The sequence below is a fragment of the Drosophila ficusphila genome, unplaced genomic scaffold, assembly GCF_018152265.1.
Source record: "Drosophila ficusphila isolate 14025-0441.05 unplaced genomic scaffold, ASM1815226v1 contig_412, whole genome shotgun sequence".
Lineage (NCBI taxonomy): Eukaryota > Metazoa > Arthropoda > Insecta > Diptera > Drosophilidae > Drosophila > Drosophila ficusphila.
In genome coordinates this window covers 2,757,511-2,778,177 of record NW_025064326.1, presented here as the reverse complement: position 1 = coordinate 2,778,177, position 20,667 = coordinate 2,757,511, and the positions used below count along the sequence as shown (strand labels likewise).

Genomic DNA, 20,667 nt, shown 5'->3' with positions numbered 1-20,667 from the left:
TCGTTGTCGTTGTCGTCGTCGTCGCCTCTCAGATGCATTCAAGGAAGCAATTGTATTGTCTGACTGCTGTTTTCCACTTTAGTTTGCCACGCCCCAATGCGAGGCGGCACCCCACCACCCACTCTGAACCACCCAGCACCTTCAACCTTCAACCGCCCACTGGTAACTTGTTGACGTTGATAGTCGTACGTGCCGAAGGTGAATGGCATCTGTGGACGCGAAATTGAATTCGTGCCTGGCAGTTGCCTTTTCCCGCACAACTGGATGGAGTCGCACTGGGAAACACTGGGATACAGGGATACAGGGAGCGGGGGAATATGGGGATCCCAGTCGACCAGGATGTGTCAGGTGGCTTTACCTGCTGACTTCAATATTTTGTCGCATTACGTTGACAATTTAGATGTTTGTCTCGCGCATTCTCGCAGGATTCAATTTGGAGCAAATGCAGCCCGTCAGCCAGCCGGGGAAATCTGCAAAGTTAACAGTAAGCCGGTAAGAGAAAATAGATCTGGGAATGGCTCCCTCACTCCAAACTCCACACTCCACATGGAAAATGGCAATGGCTTCGACTGCTTACATAAAAATCTGTCGGCTGAGTCCTGGCCCAGTCATTCATTAGAGTTGTAATGTCCCTTCAAGCCGAGCAAATCTTCTCCTCAATAGGGATATAACGATTTTATCGGTTGACTTGACAAAGCAATTTCTTTATTACTCTATAGGAGGTTGCTTACCCACTTAAAAATATTATAAAGAACAAGATTAAACTATTAAATCATTATCTGTATGCGGAACAATCCCCTTTACATTTTATTTGAATTTCATTATCGTATTATTTTCAAAGGATATTAAGGTCACTTGACCTGGGACACTCGCTATCTTGATTCCAATTTCAGTTCTCACCTTGCAAATACCCTTTCTAACCCACAAGCATTGCAAGAAAATTGCAACGATTTTTTGTTTTCGCTCTAAAAATGTCACTTTCCGGGAGCGAGGGTCCTTCGGTCCGCCAGCGTTAACCCACCACGCCCGAGATTGTAATGTGACTGTCGCTGGCAGGCAACCACCACCCACCACCCACCCACCATTACCACCCACAAATAACCACCCAGCGAAGCACCCGAGCTGGCATTTCATTGTTGTGCTTTTCTTTCCCATTTTATTTATATAATGTGTCTCGAATGTGTGTCTGCGGGTGTGTGGGAGTTTTTCTATCAAAGCGCAGGAAACACGTGCGGGTAAAACATTTTTCAAGCTTTTAGCGCTGCATACAAATCAACCCCGAAAAACAAAAACAGCAAGAAAAAAAGCGAATCCCATTCACAATAATTTGTTGAACTTCATAAGAGCCAGCGCTTTGGGTTAGTCGGATGAGGACCGAGGACTCTCCTCGATGCGATGGGTGGTTTCGGTGGTTCAGCCAGCTGTTGCATTATGTAAAACCCCCGGCGTAATAGATCTGGGAATGTGGGAAAATCGTAGACTCCAAATGCCAGGCGAACAGCAGACGGGAAAAGTCGAAAAACACACCCGCTTACTCACTTACTGACTGACTGACTGACGGCATCTGAAATGGGTAGTAGTTCCTCCTCGCCTTTTTTTATGGGGCTAATTGGGTTTTATATAATTTAAGGCACTTACTTATCAAACTTCATTTCCGTTGTCTTGACGCTGAGAGTTGCATACATGCGAGTGTGCCCATTAAAATGCCACAAATGCAAATTAATTTAATTGAATCCAATTTGGCATTCGCATTATCTTTTTCATTGTTCCCTTAATTCCACAATTGCCTGGGAGACAGAGAAAGTGTGCTGGAGCATTTGTGGGAGGAGTGGGATTAACCACACAGTGGAAACTATTTTGTAATCCGGATTTATAAATTTATGCAAATGTGCGGTCCTAAAACGAATAAACCTTAATCCGAGACTTTTAAGCTTATTATAATGCAGTGGTTCCGGCGAGACTTCCTTTTAATAAGAAAAAAATGTGGAATGCTATGATTGCTGGTCAATGAAAAAAATTAAAAGTAACTCCCATCAAGATTAATTAAAATAATAAAAAACCAAAAGTAACATGGGTTTATCACCAGTACTGTTATTAACAGAATTATAGCAAGAGGGGAAACTTTTGGCATGCACTGTAATGCAACTAAGAAGAAGAGTTATTACAGCTAAAGCTAGAGGCCATAGAAATGAAACATTTGAATAGAATAAAAAAGAAGGTTAATTGCTTGACTAAGTATAAAATAAATTTCAGACCACATATAATTTTGTTTAATATTTTAAAACCATACCAAACTGTTGCTTCCATTGGCAATCCCTCCTGTTAAGTCCTTTCAGAACCCACCACTCTGTTAGTTAACATCCGAATAACAGTGAAAGAGCGTGCGTCTGCGCAGTGGGCTCCCCAGTCACGAGTGGTGGGTTGGAGCTGCCGAACGGGAAGAGCGAGTGGCGCTCTCATTGGCGGCGGAGCAGATACCGCTCGGGCACTCGCTGCTGCCGGCGGGACCGCCGCTGCCGCCGCCTCTGCCGCCGCTTCTGGCGATGAGCGGACCTCAGTCTGCCTGCTGCACTCGAATCGCGTGGTGGACGCCACGTCGTCGTCGTTCGGTTCTCGGTTTTCGCCGGCTGCCCCAAGTCACGAGTTTACGAGCTTACGAGCTTAGTGGGTGGCCATCTCCCCAGCGCACCGCCCCCCGCCTCCCGAAAAAAGAGCCTATGCAAATGTGTGCATACATGCTGCAACATAAATTAAATCGAATTAAATCCACACAAGATTCAAACTAAAGTCAAAATATTACAATAATTGGGCTGGCGAATGTGTGTTTGTATGTGTGTGTGTCATCTGTTGTTCAACTGAACCCGTGTGTGTGTGTGTAAATCCAATTTCCGCTTTCATCGGTTTTTCCGGCCTTTCCTCCGCCGCCCGGAATTTTAATTACGCCGATTTTTCAAGTTCAGTTGCCGAAGCTCTGGAAATAAATCAGCTAAAGGTAAGGCCCAAATCGCTTAATAAGATTTTCCCTCTGTTCGCAACACAATTCCTGGAAAATGTCCTGCTCTCCACGACAACTAAAAGCGTAATTAAATTATACCAGATGAGTTCATAAATATCCCAATTTATTGCCTGCTCTCGGGGAAGCGAAACATATTTCATGCGGCCCATAAGGCAGACATTTAAAGTTAAAGCTCGCCGTCGACTTTCGCTTGGCACATCCTGCGGATTTTAAAGTCGAACGCAATTTTAAATTTATTGCACAAATGCCCCGGCCTGCACACGTATGGAGAAGAGCAGAGTGCCATTGGATATGCGCATCATAAACAACGTCCAGCACCGGAACAGACAGCATATTAAAAATGTGACTATAACCTTGGCTTCCAAACGAGCGGTGGGCGGGTTGGGTGATTCGGTGTTGGGTGTTGGGTGTTGTGTGTCGGTTGTTGGTTGTTGGTTGCTGGCTGTCGAGGAGCACGGCATCCATTCCGCCTTCCGGTTCCGCTCCCGAGTCCTGGAAACCGCACCAAGGCCACAGCAACCACGGCCAGTGCAATATCAACAGCCAGTGGTGCCCGAAATCGATGCCAGAAAGGATCTGAGTTGGGAGTTCCGTTTAAAGCTGAGGTGATGATATTGCGGCGAGGGAATTCCATTTCTGGTTTAAGAGGTCAGGAATGCATTTCACTTGTTTCTGATATTTCCCATTTAGAAGGACCTTATTCAAGCCATATTAGCATCAGAATTTTCATTTATATTAACATAACTCAGTATAGTTTCTCTTGACAACATTTGTTATATTATCTACAATTTAATTAGTGCATCGAATCTTTCGAAATAAATAGGATATGTTAATAGCTATAGAGCTCTCGAATTTTATATAGATATTATGACTTAACCAATTGCATAGTGAAAAGAGGAGAGTAGAGTGCAGCACTGACGGGTAACATCCGTCTTGGCGTTTTGCTGTGTGCCCTCCTCCCGCTGCTGTTTATTATTTGCTGTTTTTACTGTACACATGACAATAACGCCGGCGGCTGCTCCTGCACCTCCTTTATCCCCGGAACGTGTTGCATCCTCGAAGGAGGCACAACCGAACCTCTGGCCCAAGCCCATTGAATCCTGAATCCTTCCCAGCTCGACCAGCTCGGTGCTTGTGCAATAGTTTCAAGTGGCCGGGCAACTTTTTCCATTATGAATGGTGCGGTTGCGCTTTTTTCCATCCATTATTTACGAGTTTTGAGTGCAAACTTGTTTCGCCAGCAAACAAGTGGCGGCCAGAGGATTAGAACACTCGCTCGACCGCTTTGCAGGCAGGATGGGTTCCATTGGGGGATGGGGGATCGGAGTGGCAATGGGGGAGTCCTGGCACTAAGTGCTAAAGTTTCTGCCATAAGCCAAAGACAAAGCCACGCCTCATTCGGAAATGGTCGGCAGGAAATGGTTTGAATTGCGCAACGAATCTCCAATGGCATTCCATTATTTGATTGTCCGTATTCATAGCGCACTTTTATGGGGTTTTACATTCCTGATAACTAATTGAAACACAAGTATAACTATGAAGTACTAAGGTCTAGTTTGGTGCGGATTGTCTAGGTCAGGCTTGCGAGCTTCGTCGAGTGAAATATTTATAGTTTCGAGACATGGAAACTATGCCACATAGAGTGGCAAACTTATCTGGTGCGATCAACTTTTATGCTCGCTTCTTGCCGCTTTTGCCTTGTTTTCGGTGGCCTGCAATTTTGATAAAAAGTTTCGAACATGTCTGCCGGGTCGATGCATTTATGCGTGTGCATAATTTTCAAAATCACTTGAGTGTTTTGCGAAACAAAGTCGAAAGTTTCGCCAACTTGTTTCACGCACTTGCAGGCACTGCACCGCCCCCCCGGAAAATTCCCCCCTCAACCGAAATATCAGAGGCTAGGCCGTCGCAATCTGCCGCCATACACAAGTTCTCTCGTGCGGAGAGAGAATGTTCTGCATTCCCTGACATTGATAAATGATTTTCCCCCGAAAGTTTAGCAGAAGAAAAGCCAAAACAAGCGGGTGGGTGGAGGGAAAATGCCGGTTGCAAAATGCATTCATGGCAGCAAAATTGTTGTTGCTCACTAAACCGTGAACCGAAAACCGAGAACCGAGAATGGAGAATGGAGAAAGGAGAAAGCCAAGTGGGTGGGAGAATCCGCCTGCTGGAATTATCGCAGCTCGGCATTCTCGAGAGCCAGTGACAAGAGCCAAAAGGCAGAGGCCGATGGAATCATAAATAAAATATAGAAGTGGATATATAGTACAGGGAGCTGGTGCTCGGTGCTCGGTGCTCCGTACTCGGTGCCCAATTTAATTATCCCCGGCGAAAGCCGAAAGAAGTGGCCAGGCCAAGAAATTTCATTCACTTAAAACTCCGGGGCGAAGTTCCTCCGAGCGAATGCAAATGAAAAACCACAACGCATGCTCAAGCCGAGTTTTCAGTTTGAGTTTTCCGCAGCTGCCCCGCAATGCCCCCGCCGTTTTCCGGCTTTCCCCCGGTTCTACATGTAATTAGAGTGCGAGGAATGCGCGCGGTTGCCAAAAATGTTGTGGCCGTGGGTGCTTTGATGTATATATGTACAAGGCAGGGTATATATATATATGTATGTGCGGGGATATCTGTGGAAAATGTAAATGTAAGCACCCGTTTTCCAACTGAAGCTGCAGCTTCCCGGCTACAGCAGCTGTGTCTCAACATCTGGCTGGCCGCAAAAGTTCAAGTTTGCTGCTTGTCTGCCGCCCAAGTCCTTTCTCGAGGACCTCCGCCTCCGCCTGTGTGTGTAAATTGGACGAATGTGTCGTTATGTCGATGTGTTGACATCCAAAGTGCACAAGAACGAGCTAAAAAGCTACAAAAAAGTGCCGCAACTGCACAGAACCCGGAACTTTTGCCCAAGTTGGCCGGCTTCAAGAGCAGCCGTTGGATGGTGCGGTCAAAACAGACAAAGTTATGCAGTTACTACAGTATTCTTGCACCCCCCTTCCCATCCTTCAACACTTTAAACCAACTCCGACATCGGGCCACAAGAATATATGTATTTTGCGAAAATAAATTCCCTCTTCTCTGTGCGGAAATCAAAAAAAATAAATCGAAAAGACTATTAAATGTTTCTATGCCTTGCCGCAGTTCGCATTTAAATTCAACCGAGCGAAATCAATGGCCGCCCAATTATTATAATTAATAAATGTTTAATCAGAAACTTAACCATTGTGTCGTTTAAATTGTTGATGGCCCGGCTCTTCCATCAAACGGCGCTCGAGTTCCGATTATTGCACTTATTTAAAAAGGATACCGAGCTCATCATTAATATCCTGCACATGGCATATAAACGTTGGTTAGTTTATGTCCATATTGTATCGGGTATACTGTGCGGAATAAATTGCTTTTGAAATTTCTGCTCTTTGTCCATAAAAAAAAGGGGGAACGCTCGCCCGCTCGCATTATTAACGCACATAAAACTCGCATATAAAGTGATTTAAATTTATTAAATATAAAACGCCACCACAGCGCAGCGCAGCGAAGATGCGAGCGCATAACAATTGCAATAAAATTTAACGTGCATCGATAAAAAGAATATCAAACCGAATAAAAACAACAACAACAAAGCGGCAGCGATCCGCTTCGCAGAGGAGAACTTCATTACTTGTTTGAATGAATGGGGAAAGTGCAAAAAAAAAAAAAAGCAGCAGGGAAATCGGGGAAAACAAAAAGAGCGAATATGATGGAAAAACCGCTCACAATGGGCTCGACGGATACGAGGGCCCCTGAATCCTGAATCGTGAATCGCGAATTCTGGATCCTGAAAGGCGGACCCGCTTTGTGCATCCCACAAATGAAGCGAATGAGGCGGGGCATTCAACAAAGGAGCGCGTTAAATGTTTTATATTTAAGAGCTCGCCAAACAGGCGATGTGTGAGTGAGTGACCGACGACTATAACCATTTTTCTACTCGCCTCTCCCCTCAATTCACCAGTCTCGTCATGAATAATTATGATTTTCAATTTAAAGAACATTTTCGCACAGCACAGGCCGCTTAATTGCTTTTCTTTCGATCGAATCGATACACAAATTGACTTGTCTCCCCTGCAAAATGTTAGGGGTGGCGGCAAATTGGATTTCAATTGTTGGGCAATTTTAAGCTGCTTCGAGGAATCCACTTACCGACAAGCACTTTGAAAAATAATACATAAAATATAAATAACATTTATTTCTTGCTTTTTAGATGACCAAAACAAGAACGGATTTCTTTCGGTGCACAAAAAATCAAACATATTTTTAGCTCGGATAATAGTTTTAAAGAGACTTGCAAATAGCCATGATCCATGAAAAAGTCGGATAAGCAAATCAAAAAATGTATATTTGAAAATTATCCTTCTGTGGCTTATTCAATATATAATTTATGCAGCGGGCGGTAATGTTATTATCGCAAATCAGAGGAAATATTATTGCACTCCCGATACTCTAGCATAGTCATATAGTATATATGAATATAATTCTAATTCCGCACTGCATGCAAATGAAATGAAAACGTGGCTAATTTTCTTTTCGCCCCTAAACGAAATCAATGGCAACTGTCAACACGCCATGCCGCCGCACCCCAAAGCTCAATAAAAATAATAAATAATAGAAAAATGCGCATAGAAATTGGCATTCGGATGGGTGCAAAATGGAAAGGGGGAATGAATCCGAGGAGGGGAAAATGTGCGTGACACTCGCTCAACTCGTGGGCTTTGTTCACTCCGCAAGGAAACCAACTGATTCGAAAGCGACATCACAGCACCCTGGATAAACAAGAGCATATAAATAAGCCGGGACTTTCAGTAATTAAATGGCTTATAGCGAAAACAGGGTGCCACCCAGTCGACTATTCGATCGCTGCTTCGATTTAGATTTTAAAATGGGCTCTCTGGGGTCCTTTGTGCCATTGACTGCGACATTTATATGCCACATGCGCGTTTTCACATAATAGACACTCGGTTGCAGATACATTTCTGCGGTTGACATCCCGACAAACTTGACAGCAGCAGCAGCCGCTATTTATTCAAACAGAGAACGTGGCCGAAAGCCTTTCAATAATTAGTCAGTCCATTTCCAATTACGCGCTGCAGTTGCAGCAGCACACAAAACCATTCACGGCACTCCACATTCTTCAATAAACTAGAAAAAAAAAATACTAATGAATTGAAAATAATTGTCCTACATCAAACGAACGGCGGCATGTCAGAGATATTTAATAGCGAGCCGCAAAATAATTACCCCGAAATAATTTACTATGAATTAGATACAAAGGCAAACAAGCAGCACAAAAGCGGACAACTTGCGCAATATAAATTAGAATTTGTTGTTTAATTGGAAATTTGATGCGAATGGCCGACCGACCGCCCCATCGCCTCCCGCTTAGCCGGCGAGCAAATTGAGCTTTTCTCAACGTATTAAATTCCATCAATGTGTACCTATTATTTTCAGAACGAGCTTCATTATTTCTGAAAATAAAACGTGGCCCCGACAGCAAGTTCGCTTTCCTGGATTGTTTTACAGGGCAGTGAAAATAATAGGAAGGGCAGCCAGCAAGAATCTATCCGGTTTTGCCATCAATTAGTTGCTGTTCCGGACAGTCCTGCCATCGAATCCGGACTTTTTGTGGCAGGCAGAAAGGGCAACCACCGAACACCGAAGGTGTTCTTTGTCATGACCTGGAACAGCAATACATTTCGGAAATTCGAATGGAAATGGATTGTGGAACCGACTAGAACAATAGGTGCTCACAAATCTCCGAATAATGAAAACTGCAATTTAATCTATGCAAAATTTTGGCCAGAAACTGCCTTAAAAAGCGTTTAATTCGTTCAACATGACTTTGGTTTAAAATCACTATGGATTTCTGTGGCTTCCGCAATAAAATTAAAATTTAACAATTCGACATTCTGCATTTGACTCACACGTTCTCATTTTCGGTTCGCTTCAAAGCCACACATCATAAAAAACTTCTATGCATCAGAAGCATAATATTTAATAAATAAATATTTCACATTTTTCTTGCAGCTGCCCAAAAAAAACATGGCCAATGAAACTAGCAAGGATCAACAGCAATTTAATTAAACCACAACGGATTCACTTGAATGCAGAGCATGAATTCGCAAAAAAACATCAACAAACGATGCTGTTGTTGCTGTTAAAATTCCTTACTTGCATAAAATATGAAATTCATACAATTTTAATACTGCCATTTGCGTTAATTAAACCATGAATCGGAGTCAGATAAAGACAGAGCCACTCGCTTAAAAATGCATACTCCCAAGTGCCGAAGTCCGAGGTGAGTTCTGAATACAAACATAATAAGATATATTGCCCACGTCTCGGATTCCCATTCCTGAAATACAATATTTTCATACAATTACGAGAGCGGCGGGCGGGGAGCAAATTTAATAAGAGCCAAGAGCCAAGAGCTTTTCTACACATTCAAAATATTTTGACAAGTTTTTCAATAATGCAATAAAGTTGCCAACTTGGGGCCCCCAGGGCGCTGGCAACGACGTCCAAGGACACTCCTGATGAAATGAAAATATTGCCCACAATTTGTTAGGTCCTGCCCGAGAACGTGGTCTCCCGGAAGTGGAACTGGCCAGGACTCCTTCTCCTTTTCGATCTCCTTCTCCTTCTCCTTGTCCCGGCCATTTGCGGCCACTTGTTTATCTTTCTGCATTACTTGCCCGCTTTCCCGCTCGCCGCCCACTTTCCCCGTGGAAAGACGACAGGAAGAAAGATTTTTCAATAGACCAGAACGTCGGACGGCCAACGCATAAGCAAATAATAAAAAACAACGCAGCGGCGGCGAGAATCGCGACCCTGGCAACGACCTTTGGGCCACTCATTTGTCAAAGGAGGAGTCCGGGAAGGAAGCCCAGCTCCCAGCTCCCGGGGCATCCATCTTGGACCCGCTCCCTGGCAACCAAGACATATGGCCGCGCTCCGAGCAAATCGCGCCGCTCCCCGTGACCAAAACAAATTAAAGCCCCGCTTTAAGGCCCGGCCAACAAATCAAGTCCTCTGGCCAACCGAAAGCGAAAAGCGGAGCCTTCCAGTCTTCCAACCTTCCGTCCTTCCTGCAAACTCGTCCTGGCACCGAAAACGACACGCAGGAGACAATTTTTACAAGATTTACCTGACCGGCATAAGTAATCGCACAGGGTCCTTGGGCCTTCGTCCTTCGTCCAGTCGGAGCCAATCGAATTCTAAACTGTCGTCCGAAAACGATTTGGACACAATACTCAAATCGGGCATCAAAGGGCAAGGACACAAGGCCATCAATCTGCTGAAGGGAAACGAGTGTTCCCGAAAATAGTTTCATTGGAAGAACTCCGAGTTGGAGAGTCCCAAAAAACAATAAAATTTGAGATTTATAAAATCAATTCAACAGATAGCCTTTTCATAATCACATTCCCCATAAATAGAGAAAAGTGGTGAGGCTTACCCACCTTTAATTTACAACGTTCTATTTAAAACGAGATCTAGCAATATGTCAAAAAAGTTCCTTGGCTTATCTCATGCTTTTCAAAAACCCCTTCGAATGCCATAAACTGCCCCGAAAGGTAAGCTATAAATTGTGGGAGCAAATTAAAGTTTAAGAGTTTCGGGGAACTTGAGCAATTTCCTGAGACCTGAGACCTCGGCTAGCCGACAATGAAATCGATTAAGCTGTCGCTGTCCCATGTCCATGTCCTTGTCGATGTACATGTACACATTCGCATCCTGGCCATGTCGATGTCCTTAAACATTTTGCAGCAGCAACTCATTAAAAAGCATTAAACGCCAGGAACGGAAGTCATTGAGGCTATCAGACGGAGACACGCTTCCGTTTCTCTACTTGAACAGTTCCTTCTTCTTTTCATTCCGTTTTTTTTCTCCGGTTGCTGGTTGCCTCTCCGGCACAGATTTACGGGGCCAAAAGTGCGTAAAAAGGAGGCTGCGGAGGAAGGAGTTCCGTCCGTCCGTCCGTCCGTTGGTCCGCTTGTCCGGACGGAGATTGTCACCGGGCCAATGGTGTTGGGGACTTCAAATGATTTATCGCCCGATAGTTAAGTTCAAAAGCGAAGCGCAAAGAGAAAGCCGGCAAGGACTCGCCCGCACAAATATTTATTTATAAAATTGTTATCCCAACCGGGCGGCAGTCCTCTGTTTCGGTTTTTGTTTCTGTTGCTTTTGCTTTTGCTCTTGCTGTTCCTGCTCCTTTCGATTCCTTCCGAGTCCTTCCGATTCCGTGGGAGCCCTTCGATTTGGTCCTTCGGCCGCGCGTCTTGCTCATTGCCAGGCATTCGCTCATTTTCAAATCGGATTTTATCAACTGAATGCCATTCTTGTGCAAATATCTTATCTCGCTGCCGCCGCGCAGGATAATGGCAACTTTTTCTCGCCGCCGCTCTACTTTGCTTTGCGTTCATCTCTGCTCCTTTTGGCTTTAGCTGGAGCTCAGCTCGGCTTTGGATCCCCGCTTTTGTATGGCTTTGGAATTATTTCGAAAGCGGAAATTGATTTTCCTTTCTTATTGTGCACGCTTTTTCGTGTTTCTGATTCTGATTCTGTTTCTGTTGCTTTTCCCTTCCCTTACCTTCCCTTCTCTAACATCCTGATTTCCCCCGACTCGGCGACAAGGCTCGCTTTACATATAAATAATTCGGCCAGGAGCCGGGGGACAGCAGCTCCCGGTATTTGTTTAGCCATAAATGGAAACTCACTTTCCCTTCACTCGCTCTCGGATTTTCCCCTTGCAGCGCCTCATTTGGCGCCATTGCGATGATAATGTGGCGATGATTAGAAGCCCCGAAGAGCTCAGTGCGGAAAGTACTTCGGCTGAAGTGGATTTTAACCCTATGCGGATTGAAGCCCTTATTCTGAATATTCCGAATATTTAGCAGATGTTCTTATTTCGTAAATTCACTCCTTTGGAAGCCAAAAATTACTTCCACAATATTTATCGATTTTAAAGAGGCATTACATTCGTTTAGATTGGTAAAGCACTTTTAAAGTGTCATCGTGGCTGAGGTAAAGAATATTACGTTGCTCATACGCAACGTTGGCCGCCAAGGGGTTAACCGAATTCGGAGCTGCCACTCGCTCAGCGTTTCTGGGCCAGGCTATCAGTGGTGGCGACCTGACCTGGGCCATTCATTCTGGCGGCGGAGCCGAGCCTAGTCCGAGGTCCTGGGTCCTGGGACAGTGGCCCGTATCCTTTGGCGCGTCTTTGACATTATGAATGATCAGCATAAATTTCCCTGAGCTCTCGCGCTCCAAGGCCCAGCTGCAGATACTCCAACGAGGACAGAGCGCAAAAAAAAAAGGCGGAAAGGCGAGATAACTAGCGAACAAAGTGAAGGACGGCTCAGAAATTCATTTCATTTCATTTCCTTTGTACGTGAGCAACATTTTTTATGCAATTCCCTGTAATAATTCTCTTGGTTGTCGCCTCTTCACGCATGAATATTCAAGCTTCAAGTTTCGAGCTTCATATTCAGAGCTCCATATTCCGAGTCCCCCTGGCTAATGAGAATTTTTATGGAATTTGAAAATTTTGGAAACCCAAATCGCGTCCGGATTGGTTTATTCACAGGCAAACAAAGGCCAACAAACTTGTACAATGAGCGCCCAAATAAGAGAGAGCAAATAATGTCAAAGCGGGGGGGGAAAAAAAGGGAAAACTAAATTCAGTTTACATAATATAGCTCATAAAATATTTTTCGCACATTCATTGCCCCTTGGCCCAAAACTAGGCCACACTCCAGTGGCCCTCGAACACAATTCGGGCATAAACAATAAAGTAAAACGACAATGGAGACGACGACAAACTTGAGGGCAAAATAACTTGAAACTTGGATATTTACATATGAAACGAAACGAAACGAAAGGAAAGGCAGGGAAAGGAAATCCACCCGCTCGACACGACAGACACAAAACAGGGAAGAATGTGGTAAATTCTGGGAAGGAAGGAGAGAGGATTGAAGGGATGAAGGGAGGCTACAGCGGAAGGATATGGATCGAGGGTCGGGCCTGAGTTCGAGACTAAACAGCACTAAATTAATTCTGCACAATTTGCATTAAAATATGCAAATAAAAAAATAAGAGAGGAGCGTTTAGCTCCTTCTTTCCCCCAAACTATAAAGGGGATCCATACGGCATATACAAGTAAAGTAGAGTCCCTCGAGTAAGCGGTAAGCATATGTGTGCTTCACTTTCGGTCGGGGGAGTTTGCCTTTTAAATTTCCAATGCCTCGTTTACGGCTTTAATGGCCCTCAAGCCCGGGGGAGAATTTCGGGTCCCAGTCCCAGGACTGCATCGCTTTTTGGCCTTCTTTCGGCTGGCTTGAGGGTTTCGATTATGAAAGTGCCACCCCGACCGAACCGCATTATTGCATGTGGTGCAGCAGGATGGGCCGGAGGAGGAGGAGTAGGAGCCCCAGGAGCACGGCCACATGTCTGACTGGCTCGCCGGAATATTACACCCGGAGAAGCTCGTTGCAAATTTGATTGTTCTTGGAGAGCGCGTGCCTCGTGCCTCATGCCTCGTGTTGCCGCCAAGAAAACTGGGCTCCAGGATCCAGGGATCCCGGGAAGCTGGAAATGGGAAATGGGAAAAGGGCCACGGGCGTCGGCATCCAATGAAGCATGAAACTTTAGCACACTTGCAACAGTTTCCCGTCCCTCCTCGCTCCTTTTCCTATTCCTTATTTTTCTTTCTTCCCTTTTTAAGAAATATGTTAGCTGCGACTTTGGTAATCTGCAGTGGGTGCTGCATATCCGTTTATATATGTATAAATATATATATATGTGTAAGAAGAAAAATAGATAATGGTGGGGAAATGCGTGCACAGTGAAGTGCAAGATGTTTAAGCAACAGCAGAGTATCTCAAGGCGTAAGTTGGTAGATACATCACTACAAAGCATCCCATCCTTAAAACAACAGATTCATTGGTGTTTAAAGAATATATCTGCAATAATCGAGTCTGAATCAATTCAGCAAAGTGTTGATCATCATTAAATTGTAAATGAGCCCAAAAGATATTTAATAGGCAATGCTAATAATAAGTTAAACATAAGTTAAAATCACAGGGAAGCACTATGCAATGCACTCAGCCAAGTTAAACGTAACAAACAACCTTCGTCCTGCCAGACTTCTACAATTTTAATTACTGTTCCGTTGCCATATATACTCGTATCTGGGAAATCCCCATCCAGGGAGACTCCATGATTAATTTGAGCACGAACATGTCAATATACTCGAACACACATGCGGGCTGGGCAATAGTATTACCCTATTGCTACTCTTACGGACTCGAATTGCAATAGTTTATCGTTGGCCCAGGGATCCTTTCAATATGTATATGTATGCGAGTATGCGTGTATATATATCGGACGGTGTGTGTGTGGAAGTTGCAAAGCCACAAGCCAAACTGGTATTATTGCTAACCCGCTGCACACCGATGGATGCTTGAAGAGCGTGTATTTTTTCTATTCCGATGTTCCGCATCTGCGAGCGGTTGCCAATCGATTTTTAATAAAAACTGCAAACGAAATCTGTAAGCATATTGTTTGGCTATAAAATTAAAAACCAACAAGCGCTCCTTTCTGTATATAGAATGGCGAGTTTCGTTTCGCGAAAGTTCTGAAAAAAAAACTAAACACTAAGAACAAAATAATGGCAATTAAATTGATTGGAAATTCTGATAAAAATAGAAAATCGAAGTTAATACCATTCCAATCGAGGTTATTGATGGGTTTTAAAATGTATTCCCTTAATTAGGAGCTGAGTAATTTGAAATTATAACCTAGTTTCTCCCAGTGCCGTCGGTGGAAAGAAAACCAGTTGTATTAGCACTCGTTTACGGTTACATTTCCCAGCAGTAGATTTTTAGATTTCCATTTGCGATTTTCGTTGTTATTCCTCCAGAGCTAAACAATTTTCGCAAATGAACGGATTTTTTCATTGTTCTCGCTTTCCTCTCCTGTTGTCTGGCAAATAAAAGCACGATTTTAGTTAATTACCGCTGAATGGAGCAGACGATGATGGAGGGACATCCTCTGCATCCCCTTTGAAGCCCCAACTAAAGCTTAGCGGAGACTGCACAAAAAATAGCAGAGCACAACTCTCGGCATTGCAGAGCGCAAAAAACTAAAAGGCTCCGGAAAACAATATCAACAACAATGCAGTCAATTGGCTCGAAATGAGTTTTTATGGGATTTGCATACGCTGAATAGCAGAATGAATGTAAACAAGACGAAAAGTGCCTGCAGTCTGCCGCATTACGAAATTCGCCACCTTTTTAGGGGATTTCGTTTTCGCTTTTCAGTTTTTGCTGGCGTTGCGTTGCCTCGTCGCTCGCTAAATTTGCATTTGCATAATTTTAATTTTTATGATACGCGCCTGTTTTTCTTAATTGTTTCTCGTTAAGAGAGTGAAGCAACCGCTACCGCCACCGCCGCAGTTAATAAAAACAGAACATATTTAATGCGCGCAATTACTTTGCATACGTTACGGGGCAGGACTTCCAGGACTTGTAGGACCTCCTGGGCGAGTGCTCGCGCCTAAAACACTCCACTCAGATTTGTGGAGTTCGAGTGTGTGCGTCTGCTCTTTTTACGGCCACCGAGCTGCCTGCTGTCCGGTTCTTTACATAATAAAAGCGTAAACACGTTTTCACCATCGCCGGACTCCGGGACTTCGAACCAAGGACTCAGGACTCCGGACTCCGACCCATTACAATGGCGCCAGGGAGAAAAGAAAGGAAAGCCGCCACTTACGCGTGCCTGGGGCGAATAAAATTGGCTTTTTGTTTGGGCAGTTTTATGAATTGCTTCAATGCTCATTTACCGGTCGGCCTAATGGGTGCATTGCCGTATTCCCGTATTGCCGTAGTGCCCCATTCCCATATTGCCCACCCACGAGGTCGTAATGCTAGTTCTCTGCGGTAAGAGATCCATAAAGTGCACAAGTTCTGCTGCTTTTATGGTCGGGTGTCGGCCAGAATGAGGATTCATTGAAATACTTTTATTTCTTTGGCTCTTAAGAGCAGAAGAAGTGACTAAGCTGGGTTAAAATACAATACGATTTTAGTAGTATACATCGGGGAAAAAAGAACAACATTTAAAAATGAAATAAAAAATCCATTTCAGGAATAAGTTCAACCGACAGCCTTTAAATTCCCCTGAATGTTTGATCGAAATTTCAGTTGTTTTTTTGAGGGAAATAGAAAGCCGTACTATTTGAAAAACTTTGGCAAGCGTCACTCATTAACGCCCCGTTTGCTCCACCTGCAAATCAATTATCTGATGTGCCAAAACAAGTTGGGGAAGTATCAAAAACTCGTTGATTCACTTGCTCAACAGCACAGAGGCCCTCGAGCCAGTTGAACCCCGAAAGTATGGACACAAAAAATGCTCGAGTGCACATATCATGGAGCAACAATAAACTGGGTTAAGAATGCCAGACTCGACCGACACGATTTCAATTTGCTTAGTTGATAAATGCCAAAAATTAATTCAGCCAGCACACAAAATGCCTCAGTTTTTGGTTCTGGCTGGAAATGCACATACACACACTCACACACATACAGATACAGATACACATACGTATAAATATGCATGTGAGTGGCTAGAAAATATTTTCACTTTTTTGCTGTGATTCCTTCGGGGCAAAGAAAGAAAGTTGCCTTTCTTCTTCTGCCGGCTGTGTCAGGCACAAAGTTGCACCGACTTTGCACCCACTTTCCACCTGGCTCGTTCGTAGATGTACTAAATAGTTTCTCACGTGACTTTTGCCCATAAAAATTGGCTTTATTGCTGCACACGTATTCATTAATGGCAGCACTGAACTCACATGTGAACTCGGCGGCAGTTTGAGGTTCCTTGAGAAATGGTCACCCCACTCCAACCACCCACACAACTTGTTGTTATTTTTGTTGTTGTTGTTGCACTCTGAATTGGTTGCAAGTCGTCTGCACAGGAAGTGCATATTAATTGTGAAAATTTGTGCGGATATTTCCTCGAAAAATAGCTGCCCTCCTTTCATATTGGCTTTTAGTCGTCCAAATCCATGGCTTGCACCGAAAAGTATGGCATTAGCTGGAATTCCTTGGAAATTGCATAAGGAGCGAGCTCTGAAAGTGCACAAAAAGCCAACAAGAGTTCATATAATGTTTTGATAAGAGCAGCTGCACATATAATAATAATAGTTTGTTGTTTGCCGCCGGGAGCTCAAAACAAAAATGTGACTTTAAGACACTCCGCAAATAAAATAAAGTTCTTCTTGAACATTTTGCAAACAGAAACTCTACCCTTTAAACCACATAATTGCTTTCTGTTTGCTATTTAACAAATTTTCAATCAATCAAATTGGCAAATAATCCGTTGAATCTGCAATTATTTAGTGTAAGCTTGACCATTTTCACGTCGTTCGCATAGTTTTCCTTTGAAGCGAGGGGAAAAACGATTTTATTCAAAGCGTGGAGGGGGTATAATAAATAAATTTCCATAATGAGCGAAAAATGTCTGAATGAAAATGTAAATCACTGAATTTTTCATTGATTTCAGACGGAACGCCCGCCCCCCTCCTCGATCCTTCGATTTTCCAATTTTTCCCCGTTTTCGTTCGTTTTCAATTATTCGCGTATTTCGAATAATTCAATGCAGCGAATGCCTCCGTCCCTGTCATCCGCTTGTAATTACGTAATAAGGCAGGGAATGTTTTAAAGCCGCTTACCGTTAACAATCGTAGCGGGGGCGAAGTGGGTGGTGGGTGGAAAAGTCCTGTCCGGGACGAAATAACATGTTATTGCACTTTTCTTTTAAATGAACGCAGTAAGCTCGCCACCGGGTAACACATGACAATGGCAAGGCGCTGATAAAAGTCGGGCTGTTTGCGGTCGCTCCTTTATCCTTCAGAGCGCCCAGCACGTCCTTTGCCTTGACAGGAGCAGCGAGGTTGGAGGGAGGAGGGTTGCTGGGTTTCTGGGAGGTTGTCTGGACTGAAATGCATTTTCAAACCACAAAAATAATTAAAAACTTTACGCCCTGGGCTCTGCTCCGCCGCTCTTTTAATCCTGTCAGACGGTTGTCCTGGGACAGGACTCCCGCCTCGTGTCGAGGTCAACCGATAAAAATCAAAGGAGCCGAAGTCTTGGCCTTTAAACGGCGCAGCGGTTAATGAAATTGTCTCGCCGCCTCTGACGGCCGATCCCGGTCGATAGGAACCACTTCTTTATAGCCAACAACAACAACAAGAAGATGAAGAAAAAGAAGAAGAGTAAGGAGAAGAAGAAGAACATCCCGCCGATGCAAAGTCGCTTTCTGTCTCCTCCGTTTCGTTGGAGGTTTTTCCGTTTTCCTCACCTGCTCGGAAAAGTTCAAAAGCCAAAAGGTTCACGCACCATCGCGCGCGACTTGTCAAAGGTAGAAAAAACTCGAAAAAGTTTCCCTTTGCGGTTGTGGCGATCTCGAGTCCTGTTTTCATCGAGCTTCCGTTTTTTCCTTCGTCCTGTTAACCCATTTTTACCTCCGAACTCCCTTAGATCAAAAGGAAAATCTGCATAATAAAGGTAAATTATATTGGCATAGAAAGATTCTGAAAGCTTTAGGTAGATTGTTGTTAGACACAAATATTAATCTTTTGGTAGTCCTTTTATGAACTTATTCTTTTTCCCACAAAATATCATCACTACTATCATTCCGATAAATACAACATAATTACGTACAAATTAGACAGCTTTTCCTTTCCTTTCCGTTGCAAGAAATGGTGTCTAAATGGGATTTTCCCGACCAAGGACTGCTTCTGCTCTTCATTACCATCGGAAAATTGGCGTGTAGCGCAACTTTTCATTTGCCAGGACCGCAAAAAAAATAATCTGGCACTGCGTCGAAATGGGTTAAGGCCCAAGGCCAGACCGCAGTCATCTTTAACGAAGGAGCTGCCTTCTTTTTTGGGGTTCAGTCCGAACTGGCGAACTGGCGAAAGTTGCTCCTGCTCGGCCCGTAAAAAACATTTGCGCAATGTCAACAAATTTGCGCGCTTATTAGATTTTCGTGGTTGCACACAATTTCGCCAACTAAGACCGCCGCAGTGAGATAAAGTGCAGCCTGCGAAAATATGAATAAAATAACGAGAACTTTTCGCCAAACGGAAGTGCACGCTGCGTTTTTCTGTGGGTTCGAGACCCGTTCGCTCTGAGTTTTCCAAGTCCACCGATTTCCCGGCGCTGCGGCTGACCGGTGGCCAACGCCCACTTGGGGCCGTGAAAGGGGCGTGGCCAGCGGGGCGGGGGAAGGGGGCGAAGTGGCACGCCCATTCACGCGACGGTCACGGTCGCCGGTTCTGCTAATGAGTTTTGTTGTCACTTCTTGCTGGCCAAGCACAAATCGGATGGTCGGGGATCATTTGGCCGCACCATGTCCTTTCCACTGCCTTTCTTTTGCTTGAATTTATGCGGCAGGACTCTGCATGAGTGTGTGAGTGTGCGAGCGTCGAATGGCGAGTGTGTGTGTGTGTGTGCGGTAAGTTAATATTTGCTGCATAAATTCCAGTGCGTCGGAATTTACTGCGCTTCGTTTCGCTCTCCACTTTTTTGGCCAGCTCTCCCCGGCGTTTTGTTCGCTGTTGTCCTGGAATTATGAAAATGCAGTCCGCAGCTCACTCCACTCCACTCCACCGCATAGTCCTGCGGGATCCTTCGGACACACGAACACGAGAATATTAATTACTTTCTGCATTTTTAGCTCTGCGGCTGGAATTCAAATGAGCAGATTTTAGTTAATTTGTTTTTCAGCGAGAATATTTATTTTTTCGTTTCAAGCTCTTAATCCGCTGCCAAGTTTCGGTTATTTGTTCTCCCATTAAGCACACTAAGCTCGTAAACCCACCGAAAACTGCAAGCTACTTATGTGGATTTAGTTTTCGAAAGAGCCTCTCCCAAAAAGGAACTAAGCTGCCAGCTAAAATATTTGAGCATACAGCAAACAAACTTGTGCAATCATTACGCTTAGTATTTAAAAGGGAACAAGGGTATATAAACTATAATTGTCGGTTTTATCGTGAGTTATAACCTAGTGAACGGCACATTAGCGATTAGCAAACGGTAACCATCAATCAGAAAACGTGAAATTCGATTTCCCTAATGAGCACCCCCGAAATGGGTCATCAATATTGTCCAATATTCAAATGCAAACACGGGAAAGTAACTCGGCTGTCCTGTGGCCGAGATGACAAGCGAAAAGCACTGCAAATTATCCGCACGTTACAGGACGAATGGCAACAGGACTCAACCAGTTACCAACCAGTTACCAAACAGGTTCCCAAACAGGAGCCAGCCCACCGAGGTGATTCCGATGAGCTGCGTTTACAAAACAAACACAGAAGCGAGCACACAAATATGACACTGAATTGTTTTTCATGTCGGTGGCCAGCACAAATCGTAGCCACCTGGCTGGGGAGTGGGTGATCCACGGTGGTGGTGCCAAGAATGACGGAGCCACCGGTTTCGAATTCCATTTGACACATTTTCGCCAGCGACTCGATTTCGCTCGGTTTTGTCGTGCTGGCTGTCATTTTTATTATGCCAGTGGGTGGGTTGCAGTCACCACCGCCACCACCACAATGGCCATTCGAA

The 20,667-nt window shown here is 44.3% G+C and overlaps 1 protein-coding gene across 2 annotated transcripts in view; it reads left to right on the top strand.

The window, feature by feature from the left end:
* The first annotated feature begins 2,572 nt into the window (after positions 1-2,572).
* The window catches only part of LOC108092507 (protein O-mannosyl-transferase TMTC1), a 45,090-nt gene continuing 26,995 nt past the window's right edge, over positions 2,573-20,667 (top strand). The window contains exons 1-2 of one of the 2 annotated variants that reach the window (XM_017192125.1): positions 2,573-2,992; positions 9,065-9,335. In XM_017192125.1, coding sequence (XP_017047614.1) covers positions 9,307-9,335 — 29 coding nt within the window. In that variant the 5' untranslated portion in view covers positions 2,573-2,992; positions 9,065-9,306. The remainder of the gene's footprint in view (positions 2,993-9,064; positions 9,336-20,667) is intronic. The other variant, XM_017192126.1, reaches the window with a different exon arrangement.